The 17,610-nt window shown below is 57.0% G+C and overlaps 5 protein-coding genes across 5 annotated transcripts in view; 3 read left to right on the top strand and 2 right to left on the bottom strand.

The window, feature by feature from the left end:
- Positions 1-1,152, top strand: part of VDBG_05407 (predicted protein) — a gene marked incomplete at both ends in the record, with an annotated part of 1,716 nt that extends 564 nt beyond the window's left edge. The window contains 4 exons of the mRNA XM_003004248.1: positions 150-239; positions 372-426; positions 600-763; positions 954-1,152. Coding sequence (XP_003004294.1) covers positions 150-239; positions 372-426; positions 600-763; positions 954-1,152 — 508 coding nt within the window. The remainder of the gene's footprint in view (positions 1-149; positions 240-371; positions 427-599; positions 764-953) is intronic.
- A 1,947-nt stretch (positions 1,153-3,099) lies between these two features.
- VDBG_05406 (acetate--CoA ligase) lies at positions 3,100-5,395 on the top strand (the record flags this gene model as incomplete). The annotated part of the gene is made up of 6 exons (XM_003004247.1): positions 3,100-3,207; positions 3,295-3,321; positions 3,436-3,888; positions 3,939-4,066; positions 4,131-5,259; positions 5,330-5,395. 6 exons carry the CDS (start codon positions 3,100-3,102, stop codon positions 5,393-5,395), a joined length of 1,911 nt encoding a protein of 636 aa, XP_003004293.1.
- Positions 5,396-9,389: 3,994 nt separating this feature from the next.
- VDBG_05405 (zinc metalloprotease mde10) lies at positions 9,390-11,940 on the top strand (the record flags this gene model as incomplete). Its single annotated transcript, XM_003004246.1, has 3 exons — positions 9,390-9,456; positions 9,527-9,774; positions 10,036-11,940. 3 exons carry the CDS (start codon positions 9,390-9,392, stop codon positions 11,938-11,940), a joined length of 2,220 nt encoding a protein of 739 aa, XP_003004292.1.
- Positions 11,941-12,445: 505 nt separating this feature from the next.
- VDBG_05404 (predicted protein) lies at positions 12,446-13,269 on the bottom strand (the record flags this gene model as incomplete). Its single annotated transcript, XM_003004245.1, has 2 exons — positions 12,446-12,583; positions 12,826-13,269. 2 exons carry the CDS (start codon positions 13,267-13,269, stop codon positions 12,446-12,448), a joined length of 582 nt encoding a protein of 193 aa, XP_003004291.1.
- A 1,292-nt stretch (positions 13,270-14,561) lies between these two features.
- On the bottom strand, positions 14,562-17,094 carry VDBG_05403 (conserved hypothetical protein; the record flags this gene model as incomplete). Its single annotated transcript, XM_003004244.1, has 7 exons — positions 14,562-14,588; positions 14,651-15,091; positions 15,148-15,481; positions 15,545-16,443; positions 16,620-16,777; positions 16,834-16,850; positions 17,048-17,094. 7 exons carry the CDS (start codon positions 17,092-17,094, stop codon positions 14,562-14,564), a joined length of 1,923 nt encoding a protein of 640 aa, XP_003004290.1.
- Between the last annotated feature and the right edge of the window lie 516 nt (positions 17,095-17,610).

Below are 17,610 nucleotides of genomic sequence, written 5' to 3'. Positions count from 1 at the left end.
AGCCAGCATTGGATAATCTGAACTTGGTGCATGGCGAACCCCTGTTGTTCGGAGCCGTCGGAACCCAAAAGTTGAACCCCGTGATACAGAAGTCAGGAGGCTAGACAGGCGATTGGGATGAGCATAACCGACAAGCACGCAACTTGTAGTTCCATTCGTCCAGGCAGACCGATGCCGACAGACATCTCTGCGGATGGAGGGACCTCGAAAAGTGGCAGACTCGGCCGGGTAGACACGGGGTGAGTTGTACATTGATTCCAAAGGGGGGGTGCAAAGTCATACTTTTTGAGGTGTCAAATGGAGGTCCAACTTGGAGCTCGCACCTCTTGATTAAACTCACACGGTCAAGTTATGAGGACAACTGCTCCCAGGCATTGTGGGACGCTGAAAAAGTTCGCCGGCGGCGATGTGGTAACTCAGACTCTGGTCAGTATTGGCGGTTAGAGGATGGCGCATTGTACCCGAGGTGTCAGACTCAAGAGATGCCACTTTAGGTGAGACTCATTCCGGCCGGTCATCCTACGGCCAGAGGTCCGAACAGCCTCATCTTTTCCCTTTCGCAAGGTGCAGCAAATGGGTTATCTGCTTGGCTGCATGAGCTGTCGGGCGCTATGTATTGCTGGCACGGAAATAAACGAAGGATGGGTGCGGGTCGGGAACAATGGCGCGCGGCTGATGCCCGGCGTCGACCACGGAAGCGAACCCACGGAAGGCCGAGGAAGTTAGGTCATGGCGATGTCATGATGCGCGGTCGAGGCCCGAGGTAAGAGGACAGTGAGCATGGATAAGCCATCTCGATTCGGGACTGATGGCGTAGTAGCTAAGGGATTTAGGGTGCAGTAGATGAAATTGTGAACACAATGCGAGCCGTCTGGTTCGCTGAGAGGCCCCCTACGCCTCGGAGGGGAGGGTCACATATTGTCCATGCCTAGGAATTGTACATGGCAAAACAGTGAGGGACAACTGATGATAGAGGCCCATGTGGATGCGGGGAAGGGGGTGTTCGCGCCAGTGCGTCCATATGGACACCCGCACTTGCACCTCCATCAACCCCCCACCACGGCAACACGTAGAGCCAGTGGAACGGAGGGGCATTCTGTCTTGGCCATCCAGATGCACACGGCGGCGAGTTGTGCCATGTTGCAGTTCTGACCTCATGGCATGCTGACAAGACTGGGCGTGAGGTTCCCATAACAGCCGCCTTCACTTGTGAGCTGCTGGATGAGGTCGATAATCTGGACCTCTTCAGCTTGTCCAGGCAATGAGAATGGTGGACTTTTGGTGTCTGACGTATGTGATGAGGTCAGCCAGGAGGGGTTCAAGTACCCCGCCATTGGCATTGGAGGGGGGCACCGTACCTGAGGCGCTCAAGAGCCATGATAGCGGTCGGTACTTGGCGACCCTTGAGCCTCTTTTCCTTTCAAGGGGCCTCTCTCTACAACCCAAACCCACGGAGCCCTGGAAGCCCAGGTGTGACACAGGAGCCAAGATGTCGGTATTTGATAAAAGAAAAAATGCGGCAGACAGGCCAAGCAAGCATGCCCTCTTCTCTCTTGAGTGCAGAGGAAGGGCGAAGGGACGATCCGGGCAGCACGACCATGCACGTTACGAAAGAGGTTTGCGCCGATCAGAGGCGTGGGGAGACACTAAGGCCAAGCCTAATCAGAAGACCCTCCTCCACATCCCCCCCCCCCCAAAAAAGCCAAAAGCCAAAGGTCTTGACCTTCGTCACCGGCCGGCCGGGAAGGGCTAAGATGGGCGGAAAGTCAGAGGGTGAGACGAGTGAGGTGCGCTCCAGGGATGCAACTGCTGGTGAGCATGTGCCGTAGTACTTCGTCGCGCGCGGACTGCATCCGAAGACGCAAAGGCAACCCGTCGCATCCGTGTGTTGTCCAGACAGGTGCCTGTTGTCCAGACAGGTGCCCTTCTCTCTTCGTGTCAGCATCAGGCCGCCGCCCGGCGGCAATAACATGATGCAGAAGAACGGCAAAATCGGCAAGTGGACAGCGGACTCTGGAGACGGGAAAATGCAAAACGAGGAGGCGAAGCAGTGAGCTCTTTCTTCGAGCTCCTCTTTTTTGGCGCCAAATGGCCCGGTCGTCCGGGGGAAGGGAAAAGGCTCCCCACGGCCACGACCCCGACCCCGGCCTAACGGTAAAACACCAAGACAGCTTAACGCAGGACCCCCAGTGATCACCTACTACCCTCTCCGCTTCGTGGCACACAGCAAAGCAGAGGAGCCCCTCCCTCCCCCGTCCCGTCCCAACACACTCCCGATCCGTGGCCCGCCCGTCCCTTACTCCATCGTCGCCTCCTACGCAATGTCCCGCCAGCCATTGGAACCCTTTCAAGGAGGGGGGGGGGGGGGGGGAAGAACCTGACCCATAAAGGGCCCTTCCCCGCAAAAGTCGTTCACGGCGCGACGGTTACCTTTTTTTTTGCACTCTCTTCTTCCTCCTCTCACCTCGACATTGTCCCTCTCTTCCAAGCGCTCCGCTTCAGTCTCCTGTTTCGTTGCGCCATACCAATCTACCGCGTCACCCCCCCATTGACCCCTGCCGAACCCTTGACCGGAACGTCACATCTGCCTACTCACGACGACCCTGACGCCCAGGTTCGCTCGAGCGCGCTGGTCCCTGCGTGCTGGGAACAGCGACAGACGGGACAAGACACCCCTCGTCGACACGTTCGGATACCATCATCCTACCTGTTTCCGCACGCCGCAAACCTGCAGACCTACAACACCACTCTCCATCGCAACAACAAGCCAAACCGTCGCCCAGCATGGCCGAAGGCGAGCAACAAAAGACACCAGTGGTGGCCGAGGCCCACAATGTCGACACCTTCCGTAAGCCCGAAAATGCCACCCCCCCTTGTCTCGTGGTGACTTGCCCCTCTCGAGCTGTCCCGCTTCTGGAGGCGGCGCGCGACAGGGCAGGCTACCGTGACGTGCCCCTCCTGAATTAGCCGTGAAATTGGAGGATGCCATGCTGACCAGCGGCGGTAAATGTGCGCAATAGACCCTCCTCAGAAGATGCTTGACAGTACGTCCCACTCCTTCTCCTTTTTTTTCATTTTCTTTGTGTGTGAGGTGCTGAGATGGAGACCTCATGCCTCCCCGAAGTCGCGTGCGCCGATACCGCTATCGTCCATCGTCCAGCTCTGTCCTGCTGCGACCGCAATGTGGTCCACAAGGGCAAGGCTGGGGTGCGATGGTCGATGCTGTCATAGCGCGCGCTGCTTCTGTTTAACGTGTCGGAGCATCTTCGCTGACGATTTTGCCCCTCTTCGCAGAGCACCCCAGCAAACCCCACATTGCCAGTGAGTGAACCCCTTTCGACCCCGCGGTTGAACCCCTCCCCATCCGATGCACCCCTTACCCATTTGAATCCCCTCGCGCGAAACAGCCGTCACTAACGATGCCCAGATCTCGAGGAGTACCAGAAGCTGTACAAGGAGTCCATCACGGATCCCACAAAGTTCTGGGGCGAAAAGGCGCGCGAGCTCCTGTCCTGGTACACCGACTTCCAAACCGTTCGCAGCGGCTCCTTCGAGGGCGGCGACACAGCCTGGTTCGTCGAGGGCACCCTCAACGCCTGCTACAACCTCGTCGACCGTCATGCCTACAAGGATCCCAACCGCGTTGCCATCATCTACGAGGCCGACGAGCCCGATGGCGGCCGCAAGGTCACCTACCAGCAGCTTCTGCGTGACGTCTCGCAGGTCGCCTGGGTCCTGCGCGAGATGGGCGTCCGCAAGGGCGATACCGTCGCCATCTACCTGCCCATGATTCCCGAGGCCCTCGTCGCCATTCTCGCCTGCATCCGTCTCGGTGCCGTCCACTCGGTCGTCTTTGCCGGCTTCTCCGCCGACTCGCTGCGCGACCGTGTCATTGACGGCAAAGTCGCGCGTCGTCATCACCTCGGACGAGGGGCAAGCGTGGCGGCAAGCTCATCGGCACCAAGAAGATTGTCGACGACGCCCTGAAGCAGTGCCCCGACGTCTCCCACGTCCTCGTCTACAAGCGCACCGGCGCCGACGTGCCCTTCACCGAGGGCCGCGACTGGTGGTGGCACGACGAGGTCGAGAAGTGGCCTACCTACTTCCCCCCCGTTCACGTGAACGCCGAGGACCCCCTGTTCCTCCTCTACACCTCCGGTTTCACCGGCAAGCCCAAGGGCGTCATGCACACGACGGCCGGCTATCTCCTCGGCGCCGCCTTGCACGGGCAAATACGTCTTTGACATTCACGACGGCGACCGCTACTTCTGCGGCGGCGACGTCGGCTGGATCACGGGCCACACCTACGTCGTCTACGCGCCGCTGCTGCTCGGCGTGACGACGGTCGTCTTCGAGGGCACACCCGCCTACCCCAACTTTTCGCGCTACTGGGACATCATCGCCAAGCACGAGGTGACGCAGTTCTACGTCGCGCCGACGGCGCTGCGCCTGCTCAAGCGCGCCGGCGACGAGCACGTCAAGGCCGACATGAAGCACCTGCGCGTGCTCGGCTCCGTCGGCGAGCCCATCGCCGCCGAGATCTGGAAGTGGTACTTTGAGACCGTCGGCAAGGAGGAGGCGCACGTCGTCGACACGTACTGGCAGACCGAGACGGGCTCCAACGTCATCACGCCGCTGGCGGGCGTCACGCCGACCAAGCCCGGCAGCGCCTCGCTGCCCTTTTTCGGCATCGAGCCCGCCATTATCGACCCCGTGTCCGGCGACGAGATCCACGGCAACGACGTCGAGGGCGTCCTCGCCTTCAAGCAGCCCTGGCCCAGCATGGCCCGCACCGTCTACGGCGCCCACAAGCGCTACATGGACACGTACCTCAACGTCTACAAGGGCTACTACTTCACCGGCGACGGCGCCGGCCGCGACCACGAGGGCTTCTACTGGATCCGCGGCCGCGTTGACGACGTCGTCAACGTCTCGGGCCATCGCCTCTCTACGGCCGAGATCGAGGCCGCCCTGCTCGAGCACCACTCCATCGCCGAGGCCGCCGTCGTCGGCGTCGCCGACGAGCTCACCGGCCAGGCCGTCAACGCCTTTGTCGCCCTCAAGGACGCCACCGGCGCCGGCGATGCCCTGCGCAAGGAGTTCATCATGCAGGTCCGCAAGAGCATCGGCCCCTTTGCCGCCCCCAAGGCCGTCTTCATCGTCCCCGACCTGCCCAAGACGCGCTCCGGCAAGATCATGCGCCGCATTCTGAGGAAGATTCTCGCCGGCGAGGAGGACCAGCTCGGCGATATCACAACGGTATGTTTTCGTTCCCGCTCTGTCACGTCTGTGTCGAGAACGCCTGTGACTGATTTGTTTTTCCTTGTAGTTGTCGGACCCCTCCATCGTGGAAAAGATTATCAACCTTGTGCACGAGGCCAAGGGAAAGAAATGAATTTGAAGCGTTTGTAGGCTTTGGGAAGGAAGGAAAGGAGGACACGGGCACAATGTTCCGTGGACGTACTTGATACCATGATGCCAGGACAGTTCGAACGTGATAGGGCTATGACGGAAATGGTCGCACTTGGAGTTGAGTGTTTGAAATTGAAACAGTTAATCATGCATTTTTCGCTCGTTCTGCCGTTGTTGCCGGGTACTCCTGGGTATGCACTGAAGGAGAAAAGAATGCATGCGGGAACACGTCGAAACGACTTTTTTTCCCGGAGCAAACCGAGAGTCTCTTGGGAAAGGAGGTGGAAATAGAGTTCGAGAACGCGGCAAACGACATTGGCAATGTAGTAGGAGACAAATCAAACTTGAACTATCGCGGTCATCACAAGGAAAAAGGAGTAGTCCAGCTGGCAAAGCGTAAAGACTGCCGGCCTCAGCAATCGCCGACTCTCGGTAACATCGTGCCATCCATGCTCGAGGCACATCAACCCTGTACCTCTCGAGAGTCAAATCGCACGGCCGACGCTGTCACGGTGAGTCCTCGTCCAGGTGTTGTCGCCAACCGGGACCCTCTTCCAACACGAACATGACGTGGACCGATCAAGAGGCCTCCAGAAGGCCGTTCAAGAGTTGTAATCACTTTATCAATCATACCGTTTCCAGGAGGAGCAGCTCGAGTCATACATTGCCAGATTCAAGAGTTCAAGTTGGCACTCGTGGCGGACAACCCAGGAAAGATCGGTCTTTCTTCTGCATGCTGAAAGACAACATCTCAACACAGCCACGCCGCGCGGCATGCCCATGTTCACTGCATGTCGCCAGCACACCGACGGAGTTTCTTGTCGGAGTTGACCACAAGCCCGACTACAACTACTTTCGAGCAGAATCGGTGGACTAAGAGAGGGGGCCGAAACAAGGGGAAACCCAGGCGGCCGCTGCGTCTCGAATAGCCTTCTTCTGAAGACTTGGCATCTGATTTTTTAAGTTGCGAAGATCACTGGATTACCGGTTGAACACCGTGGACATCCCCAGTATCCAGGCTATTGGTCAGCGGTGGGATCTCGTTCCTCAGGGTATCATACCGATAAGCAGCAATCTGGTCAGTGTACTGAGGCATTCCTTGCGCAGTCTCATTACAGTGCATGCACGTTTGAGGGATAGAGCAGAGTAAGGACGAAGAGTTAAGGACTCCGTTTTGTGCTGAACTTGTGAGGCGGCGCGTGGTTCGGATACCCGACTTGGCTCATGCAATCTCACACCGATTCTTGGCCAACTTCTCCAAAAAAAAAAAAAATCAAAAAAAATCGACACCAGAATGTGTGCCTGTCTGATCCATTAGATTCAAGACACTCGAGTTGCCCTGGGCTTTCCCCGGGAACAACCTATGTCGATAAACTTGACGGCTGAGCGCGGCCAGAGACAGCAACTGACAACTGCGGTCCTGATGGTCGTCGTTGATGTGTCAGCGCGAGTCTGGCTGTAACTGGAACGCTCGGAAGCTTAGTTTTCAGGCGCCGTGCCACCGCTAGAACGTGCAGGCTTCGAAAGGGAAAGGTTGCAAAGTGGAATGTGCAAGTGGTGTTCGCTAAGTCCGGGAGGGTGTGTGGAGAAGCAGTGCGATGGCTGAGAGTCGTCGTCATCCTCTGCCCACCAGCAGCATTCGTGGCCGCCTGGTGTTGGGGCTTCGCCGCTGACCCTGAGAACACCACGTGGATGCAAGCCGTAATCGGAATGTTAACGTCAGAGATATTTGCCTGAATCGTGGTCAATCTCATATCAGCGCATCATCACCATATTCTTTAAGGGTCTTGCTGACGGACGCCAAGACGATGGCTGAGCGTAGTACAAGGCTGTGTGAGCCTTCGAGACGCTGTATGCTTTGCATCGATCAGATGGGCGTGAGATCAACTAGCGATTTGTTTGGGTTGCTGCAGATCATGATCCAGAGACCAGCTATAGTCATTAGTTCGGTCGTCTCCGGACTTAGGATAGACGAGGAGCAGCACTGATCAGAAGGGACGATCTGCAATTGGTGCCAGTGTGTGCCACGAGGCCAGAAGGATTGTTTGCTGTATTGGGTGCCCATCTGATGGAACGCAGTGGAGTGGTCCGCAGGAGCGAGTCGTGCAGATTCGTGACTGAGCCTGCGCTTGCCTGCTTGTGGTCGCTTTGGAGACTCAGACATCGCGTCTACCAACGAGATCGTCTCGTTTGCTGAAATCAGAGTGGGCGCGCACGCCGAGATCCCATCTGCCAAAGTGGGAACCTCGGGATACATCCATCCCTCCTACGGTTATCATGTTGGCTCGTATCGAATATTGGCAAGGCCGGTCGGGGTCAACTCAATTTTCGCCCCTTGAAAAATGCACAACAATGTGGAAGCTGTCTTTTGGTGAACACGGTTGTTGCACATGGTAACATTCAAAGAGGATCGTCTGTGGTTGACGATCTGTTGGGTCTGAAACGCTCAACGAAGGGGGTTCATGGCCACAAGCACAGGTGTAGCTGGCTGAGCTGATCGAGTCTGCAAGTTGGTACCGACCTGCTGCGGTGGGGACACAGTGAGGGCTCTGCTGTGAATTGGACGCTCGTCACCAGACTTCGGGCAGGGTAGCACGGCATCCATCACGTTGATGGCTCGCCGCTAAGTATGCATCTGGCTGACAGACGGTAAGTGGTCTGTGAGGAGAGTGGCCCAGCCGAATGATATTTCGGGAGCGTCGGCGTCGACAGTCTTCTCTGCTTCAGCCCCGTCTCGGATGTTAGAGCCGCTTGGCAAGGAGACGCTGGTCCAGTGGACGCCCAGCCTTTCAGTGGGCGGTTCCACGTCCAGGATTATTGGAAGCCTGGGGTCGCCATGACTGCCGCGTGCCGGACGTATGGGCTCCTGATTGATAGTCAGGGTCGACCAGATGCCGCACAATGGATGAACAATTCGCGCTCTTGAGAATTCTCAATCTGTCGGGATCATCGTTGCCATGGTTTCTTCTGATCAGTACACCCGTCACTCTGAGGGTCCGCGGCTGGCCGATGGGGATAACGAGACGAGACGGCCAGGGTGAGGAGACGTCGGCTCGGACTTGCCCAAGACTCCGCAATTGAACAATGCCGGCTGGTTAGTGCTGGTAGACGCTGACGACGACAGCGTGAATAAGCTGCACCACGGCTACACGCCAGGCAAGCCAAGGAGCAAGACAGCAAAGTGCAGTGGTGCTGACGAGTCAACGAGAGCAAGCCATCTTGGCTGTTCGGAGCTAAGGTGAAACTGATCCCCAACTGGTTGGCAGGGGCCTTGGAGGGGCCTTGGAGGGGCCTTCCCACAGCCAGTGTCGTGCAGGGGGGTGTGGGCGACAGGCATGGGGAGGGGCCTCGGGGCGACAGGGGAGGCAAGCACAAGGAGCGCTAGCGCGGTACCTAAGTCTTGGGTGCTTGCGTACTCGTAGACCCAGTACCTCACGTTGCCCCCCCTGGCCTGCTTCGCCTCCATCTCCACGTCTACTACTGCTTCTGGGTGTCTCTTTCCCATCTGCCATCCCCATCTCATTGCCACCATTCGTCTGTGGCTTCCGTGCACCCAGCAAGCGTCGTCGTCGTCAGTCAGTCAACGACAAACTTCCCAACTCTCTTCCAACCTTAACCCATCTTTCCCCACGCTACTACCGATTGCCAAATTCAGTTGCCCAGTTGCGACCCTTTGGACATATATCCCATAGATCCAGACCCAACATCCATCCCTACATTCGCCCACTCAGACCCCTTGGAAAGTCTGTCGCAACAACCTTGGTCTCCGAACCGCCCGGGACTACTAGACGTCACCACTCGCTTCTCTTCACCTTCGACTTTGAACAAGCAAATCCAAACAACCCAGCTCTGGAAGATCCTTACTACACACTACAACTGATGCAATAACCTTTACAAGAACCCCGTCCCGCGTCAGGGAACTCTTCGCCTCTCTCCCCCTCCCTCTCCCCCCCTCTCTGCCGCCGGCTACCACCAACATGGTTAGCATACGGGCCCTCCTCGCCAGTACACTCAGTGTCGCCTCATTAATCCAAGATGCCGTTGGTTCGTAGTCTCTGTCGCTTGTGGGCACTCGAGGCACATCAGACTACTAACACTACTGTTCTTTGAATAGCACACTCTGCACAGCGGAATCCTCTGACGGCTATCCATCTCATCGACGCCCCCTCCTTGAATACGCCGACAAAACGATGCCAGTACCACTCCTCATTCGACCTGACATTTGGTCTCGAAAATACCCAACAGCAAATACGCCTCGCCCTCGAGCCAAACCACGACATCCTCCACGATGACATGCACGTCAACTACCTCGGTCCGGATGCTCGCTACGAAGTCACAGCGCATCAACGCCATGATCACAAGGTCTTCCGCGGCGCTCTTTCATTCGCCGCGATGGCCAATCTGAATGGACCAAGGTGATGGCGCGATAACGATGCATCGTGACGCAGGATCTTGTCTTTCAGCGCTTCGGATCGAGGTGACCACCATCACATTATGACTGGCAAAAACTATCGACGCCTGAAGCACCCCGAAGATCCGCTACCCGACACCGACGCAGACCCAGATGAATACATGGTGGTATGGAGAGACTCAGACGTCATGAGCTACTACTTTGATCCTCAGGACCTGAAGCGGGACACGGCGGGCCGTTCGAGTTGTGAATCTCAATCACTCACGTTCAATGCCAAATACGACCCCAACGCGTTTGAGGACGTTCGCCTGCGGGCCGTTTCCCCTGCTTCACTATTTGGGCGACAGATTGATTCCGGTCAGACGGGCAATAACGGCGCGGGCCAGAATCTTGTTGCCACCATCGGCTCGACTCAAGGCTGTCCGACCGTCCGCAAGATTGCCTTGGTTGGCATCGCCACGGATTGCACGTATACCGCAGATTTCAACGACACACAGGCTGTTCGCCAGAATATTATCGACCTTGTCAACTCGGCTTCTGAAGTCTATGAGAGCAGCTTCAACATTTCACTCGGTATTCAAAATCTTACGATTAGCGACCGCGACTGCCCCGGTACTGCCAGCGATCTCGCTCCTTGGAACGTTGGATGCAATAGCAATCTACGCATTAGCGATCGTCTCAACCTCTTCTCGGAGTGGCGTGGGCGGTCTAATGATGCCAATGCCTTTTGGACTCTGCTAAGCACCTGCAACACCAACTCAGCTGTCGGCCTGGCCTGGCTCGGTCAGGTGTGTGTCCCAGGTTCGCAGACAACAGCTGGTAGTGACGGTTCCAACGAGACTGTTGCTGCTGCCAATGTTGTTGTCCGAACAGATAGCGAGTGGCAAGTATTCGCCCACGAAGCCGGACACACTTTTGGTGCTGTCCACGACTGCGACGATCAACTTTGCGCCAGCAGTGAGAATCAGATGCAAAGATGCTGTCCTTTGAGCGCGAACACATGCAACGCGGCAGCCCGCTTCATCATGAACCCATCCACGGGAAACCAGATCCAAAACTTTTCCCCTTGCTCCATCGGCAACGTCTGCTCCGCCTTGTATCGCAATGCCGTTCGATCGGAATGCTTGGCCAACAATCGAGACGTTGAGACAATCACTGGAAGCCAATGTGGCAATGGCATTGTTGAGTCAGGGGAAGAGTGCGACTGTGGCGGCGCTGAGTCTTGTGGTAATAACCCGTGTTGCGACGCCGCGACCTGTCGCTTCACGACCAACTCACAGTGTGATCCGGCGAACGAGGACTGTTGCACAGATCAGTGTCGTTTCGCCTCTCAAGGCAGCATCTGTCGTGAGAGTACGGGCCTTTGCGATCCGCAGGAAACGTGCCCCGGTGATTCCTCGGTCTGTCCTAGTGACATCCACAGGAGCGACGGTGACTCGTGTGGCGCTGATGGTGACAACCTGCAATGTGCTTCGGGCCAGTGCACGTCACGAGAGCAGCAATGTCAGGCTGCTGTCGGTTCCCGCGACACCAACAATCAGACGACATCGTGCGATAACGGCTGCATGCTCTCTTGTCGCTCACCCAATGTATTCCAGACACAGGAGTGCCGACTTTTGAACCAAAATTATCTTGACGGTACTCCTTGCGAGAGTGGCGGAACATGCCGCAATGGCGTGTGCCGGGATGCATCCTTTACCAACGACGTTTTGGCTTGGTTCCAGAGACACAAGAATATTTTAATTCCCGTAGGAGCTTCGGTGGGTGGTCTTCTCGTCCTAGCAATCCTGTGGTGCTGTATATCGTCAGCATGCAAGAAGCGGAGGCACAAGAAGAACGCCTCCAAACTACCTCCCACGCCTCCTCCTATGAATACATGGAACAGCTACGGCGGGGCCTGGAATGCCTCCAACATCGCGCCAGTGCCCCCACCACAGCGGCAGCAACAGCAGTCGCCGCCGAGCCAGAGCTCGAACAACATGCCCCCCTATCCGGGTGAGGTACATACCGGCCATCAAGGCCAAGGATACGCTGACAGTTCGTACTCGGGCCAACAGCCATACCCCGGCCAGTGGCATCCGCAGAGGAGTCGGACGATGAGCATGAGATATGCGTAGAAAGGAGTCTTTACTCTACATGTTAGCATTTGCATCGGGCGGCGTTGACTGGCGTCATTTCATTATGTTTATTTTCTATTGCTCTTATTCTCGATATCGTCAAAGAGACGACGAATGGTCACAACAAATACACGGGAACAGTTCTGGGAGCGAGCCCACCAGGAGTAGGCATCAGCTAGATGCCCTACCGGATATCCATCATTTGGCAGCGGGCGGACATATTCAGAAGATGTTGATAGAGTATACGGTGGATGAGCAGACGGGCCCTTTGGAGATAGGCAGTGCGGTACATAGGTTAGGGTCAGCTGGCTGGTCTCGTCTGGACACCGGCATGAATGTGACGACGTCTGAGCATCTTATTTTGTGCCTCTGCATTTCTGGTGCTGTGATCCCGCTGCCGCTTCCCCAACCCTCGCTAAGTGAGACTGTCTCTGACACTTGAGCCCCCACAAAAATATTTGATGGCCTATTGTTCACCGCAAGTCACTCCCGAAGACTCGAATCATCAGCGTCGCTTGTGGCCATGCGGCCTGCCGGGACCAGAGCCGGAGCTCTTACGCTGAGTCGACTCCTGCGGCGGAACATGATCCTCTTCGAAGCCGCACAGAACGCGGGTGAAGAAAAGGCGCGTGCCCGGGATGCTCTGTACCATGAAGTCAGTAAAGCCACCTACCTGATCAACGCAGTGAAAGCTCAGCCAAACATGACCGAAAAAAATACCCTATAGCGTGGAGAAGGAGGGAGCTGGTTGTACAGGCCCAGACAGTCTCAGACAGAACCCTTGTGAGGGGAAGGAACGCTACAGTCGAGGAGCCGAGACGGGACCAGCACAGGGCAGAGAAGGGAGAAAGGGAAAGAAGAAAAAGGAAGAAAGAGGGTACGTACGTCCTCCCGACTTGAGGCATACCACATCAACATCTCCGGACTCTCCAGCACGTCCCTGGCCCATTCCCGCCTCCGGAACGCCTCGAATGTCTCCCCGCGCTGCCGCTCGCTTGCGCCGCCGCCGCCGCCGCAGCCAGTACCGCCGATGAACCCCGTGTTCTCGTCGTCGTCGCCTTCCGAGTCAGAGTGTCGACGACCCCCCGAACCGCCACGGCCGCCGCCCTGGCGGTGCTGAAAGTCGCTGCTGGGAAAGGGGTCTTTGCTGGACGCGCCGAAGGGGTCCTTGCCCCGGGCCTGACGGTCGCGCATCGTGGGCGTGAAGGACGGCGTCGGCGAGGGGCGGTGACGGGGCTGGGGGGATGATGTGTGGGCTGTTGACGCGTAGTAGGGAGGTGGGCGGGGGGTTGTGGAGGGGGTGGAGGTGCCGTAGGGTGTTGACGACATTCTTTTGTCTTTCTCCGGAGGATGACTGACTTTGCGTTTATGGTGGTGTTTCTGACCTGTACCCTGCGCGCGTGCGTGATGTGACGGTACGGTGTTGGCTGATGGAGGCGCGGCGGTGTGTAGGATGCCTCCGGGGAAGGAGGGCGACCAGAGCCGGGAAGTGATATCGAACGGCGATGCGCCCCGAGAGGCGGCGATCTGTGACGAAGCTGATGGAATGAGGTGACAGCAACAGTCGTCAAGTTGTATAGCGTACCTCGTGGGCCGTACGAGATTGTTTCAACCGTTGCGGAAGTTTGCTTTTGGATGCAGGAGCTCTCAGCTTCTGTAGACTGTTGACCGCCTCAAGCAGGAGGGCGATGTTGCAGCGAAAATGTACACGATCTAAATGTTTTGGATAAGTCAATGGACGACCTTTCTTCTTACGAAGGCGACTTGGTTGCTTCACTTTGGATAATCAATTTCGACAATGAGTTTGTAGACAAATCGTCGAGGACAAAGGTGTTGTGCAGCGGCACTCTCAATTGACAAGTGAGCACGATGATTGCGGGGTAACAGACCGGCTTTGTGATACGTCAATTCGTGCACAAACCGCCTCATGGCACCGACATGACCTGATAGTCACTTTTCGGAACCCCTGATGCAAACGACTGGAGTCCAACAACAGCATTCGCGCAGATTTGACACCATCATGTCACATGACATCAACAAAAAATGTTTATACAAATGTGATTGTTGCATCAGCAATCCTCCCAATGGTATACACGGCACGTCCAACACCCAATCCCCCTTCCCTACTGTACACAGCGCCTGCTCTCGAAACGAGCCAAAAAAACATCGAACTGTTCCTCCGTTGCCGTCCCCTGAGCCCCTTCAGCGCCTAAAGAATGCACCCGCCGTATACTTGAATCCAGCGCATGCCTCGCTACAAAAGGAAAAAAAGAGAACAACAAAAACAAAATGCAGCAGCATCTTTATCGTGCGCCAGACTCTTGTCCTGCGCCGGCGGATACCGCACCATCGCTTTTCATCTCTTTCCAGAACTTCTTTTGAAAGTTTCCAGATCGTGCTATCCACCCCATAGAAGGGACAATAGCAGCTCGAGCCGTCCAAGCCGCCTCGTCGTCGTGAATGTTATCGCTGCCTGAGTGATTCCTCTGGCGGCGGCGTTGTAGCAATGCTGATGCTCGGAAATCGTACTGCCAACGTAGTTCTGAGCATGGATGGCTCTAGGCCTGGCTCGAGCTCGTTCGCGAATGTGAGATTGTGTAGGCTCGCAGTAGCCGTCTATGTTACCTCCGAAAGTTAATTACGGCAAGCTGTCCGAATGTGTTAGTGATCTGGCTCTCAATCCACAGACGACAAGCTTTTTTGCACTCACCCTACTGTTGGCTCCGTATGCGAGACGTCGGCCATCGCAGTCCCAGCCAAGGCAATGCTCGTCCTCATCCTCCGACTCTGAAGTCGTCTTCGGGCTGAGCCAGCCGAGATGAGGTGTCCGGCTCCAGCTGGCTCGAGGGATCGCCGTGTCGCCAACCTTCCAGATCAGGATCCTGCCTGCGGTGGCGCCCGCAATGAATGCGCCGTCGGGCGTGAAGGCTAACCTGACGATGGGCGAGTCCATCGTAAGGAAGCACTTGGCCTTTTGATCTGGTTTCCTTGCATTCCAAATGAGGATCGCGCAGTCATCTCCGCCAGAAGCAATCAGTCGTTCATCATCGGGTACATGCGCGTCCTTGGGCACTGGCTGCCATTGCAAGGCCGTGATGGCGCCCGAGTGCGCAGAGATAGCATGCCGCTCGCCAGCCTCGTTCCAAAGCTTCTGCCTGTCAGGACGGGAAGAACGTCACACGTGCATGGGGGAGGCTGCAAACTTACATCGAGCACGCCGTTGGCGCTTGCCGTAGCGGCGAGGTTGGACCTTGCGTCAAATTGCACTTGAGAAAAGTTATCGTCCGGTTGCGTCTCAATCTTCTTGTCCACGACGATAGCCGAATCGGTGCAGCGGAGCGAGACCAAGACTTGGCCTCCACATAACAGAATTGTCGCCTCACTGGTCCAAGCAGCGTCGAGCGGCCAGTTGTCAATGTCATGGTCGGGCAAAAAGTACGTCAGGGTAGTCGAGGTCAGTGGTTGAAAAACGGAGATGAGCGCGCCGCCATTCTCAGGTGCGATGCCCAGTAGGGCCGTGTCGGTAGGGATTCCATCGAAGCTTGATAACAGGTGATTCGGTCACATCAAACTTGCCGAGCTGCGAGCCGTCGGTTCCCCGCACCTGCACCGACGTCTTGCCTTCATGATCAATCGCCACAGCAATGGCCCGATCCGACAGAAGTTCCAGGCGATTTGGCTGACTGTTGCGCTGCGCGGCGTTGCGTTGTCGACAAGGCTGAGGAAGGGGCGGTTGACGCCGTTCACGTGATGGGAGTCGTGGGCGTCAAAGTCAGATTCGGAAGATATGGCGGCACGCGAAACCGTCCAAACGCGGGCTAGCGCATCGGTTCCAGCAGCCGCCAAGACTGATGGGTCTTTGGGGCTCCACTCGCAGCTTAACAGGACGGGTGCATTTTCTCCAGCTGCAGCGCGAGCCCGCATGGGTGACGACGAGGGCGACGCTGAGCTGGTGCCATTGGGAAGGTCGTCTGGCATCAGTCGCAAAAAGGTCGTCTCGGGTGCGAGTTCTTCGACCTTGTCGACCTGTGTGCCCTGTTCGGGACCGTCGGTGTGGGGGATTGGTGAGTGTGTCTGTTCGCCTTCGAGGGGCGAGGGATAAGCGTGGTTGTTGTTGTGGTCGGCCGGGGTTGGCTGATGGTTGTGGTTGTCTAGCTCCATGGGGTCTGTGGCTGCATCCACTCCGTTCTCGTACCCATTACTGACGAGTCGCGGGCGCTTTGCCGGCGAACCATTCATTTGATGCTGATGATGCGTGCGATTATCGAGTTGGCGTTTTCGCGAGTTCTCGACCTCCTCCATCTCCGCGTCGCCATCTGCATCGGCATCTGCATCTGCATCGGCATCCACGTCGGCATCGCCATCTGCGTCAGCATCGGCATCGCCGTCCGCATCCTCTTCGTCGTCCTCGACCTTTTGTGGCGGTGGAGGCTGAACATTGAGCGGGCCAAAAATGCCCATCTGCAGGGCGTCGATCGGCGCGACGGGTGCGATGGGAGATGTCTGTGGCGAGGGTTAGTCGGCCCCCCGTGATAGTGAGTAATGAATTGAGTCAGCGCCGTGAGCGAGGCCTGTGGTTGCAAGACGGCGTGGTGCCGAGGATGAGGGTTCATTCACGGTTGTGATGTGTGATTGTGGGGCGCGCGTGGATTGGATTGGGGGGGGGGGGGTGGACTCACCGATTTGCGAACATGCTCACGCTCGAGGGCGTGGTAGCAAAGGCCCTTGTTGACGACGGAGACAAGGGCATGGCTCTTGATGTGGCGCGCAAAGTCGAAGTGACGATGAGGTTCAGCGTGCCACTCTTTCTGAAACTTGGCTGCCGTCTCTCGATAATCTGCGAGGCAAGCGTCAGTCCACGATGAGCGGGAGGCGGGAGAGGCATCAACGTACTGCCTTCGAGCAGGTATCTGTTGCGCGCAAAGAACACACACTGGTCAGCATTCGTGGTCTACAAAGTCAAGCCGTCTCTCCCTCTCCGCAGTGTTGCGCGAGGGGACTGGCGAGTCTAGTCGGCGGCGTCGCGGTTTGATGGAGCGTGGGTGAGGTGAGACGCAAAACTGGATGAGGCGGAGGCAGAGAAGAGGAGTGGTGGCCGCGGGCTTACCTCCAGACCAAGTAGTTCACTCTATCGGAGTCGAGGTATTCCTTCATCATGACGGGGCGTGCACCGCGATGCGCGGCGGAATGGATGGATTCGACAATGAGAGACGCGTCCGAATGGTTTGACGGCGGGCTGGCCGGCTTTAGAGGCGTGCAATCGAGCAGGGCGATGAGTTCAGGTTTTCGAGGGACCGGACGAGGAGATTTGAAGATGGGAACGGGAGGAGGCCAGCAGAAAGAAGCCCAGACGGAGCCGAGTGGACTGGGCCTGTCTGGCGTCTGCCTTCACTGGGTCCAGGAATTGGCAGTGCAGCACCAGCCGGCGCTAAAGCGACGGGACTGGCAGTGAGTGGTAGCAGTGCCAGTGGGTGGCAGCTAGGGGACAACAGCGGTAGCAGACACTGTCAGCCGCTGGGACTGGTGCGCTGCAGCGGAGAATATGGCCAGGGAAAGGGGAAGGGGAAGGTGCAGGGGAGGTAAGGTGTTATTTCTATTCTTAAGAAGCCCCAGGTCATGGTAAGTGATGTGATGGGAAGGAGTAGAGGAGAAGTGAAATGAAAACCCCTG

Source organism: Verticillium alfalfae, genomic scaffold (genome assembly GCF_000150825.1).
Source record: "Verticillium alfalfae VaMs.102 supercont1.6 genomic scaffold, whole genome shotgun sequence".
Taxonomy (NCBI): domain Eukaryota; kingdom Fungi; phylum Ascomycota; class Sordariomycetes; order Glomerellales; family Plectosphaerellaceae; genus Verticillium; species Verticillium alfalfae.
The sequence above is the reverse complement of the archived record's forward strand: the minus strand, read 5'-3'. Positions and strand labels throughout refer to the sequence as shown.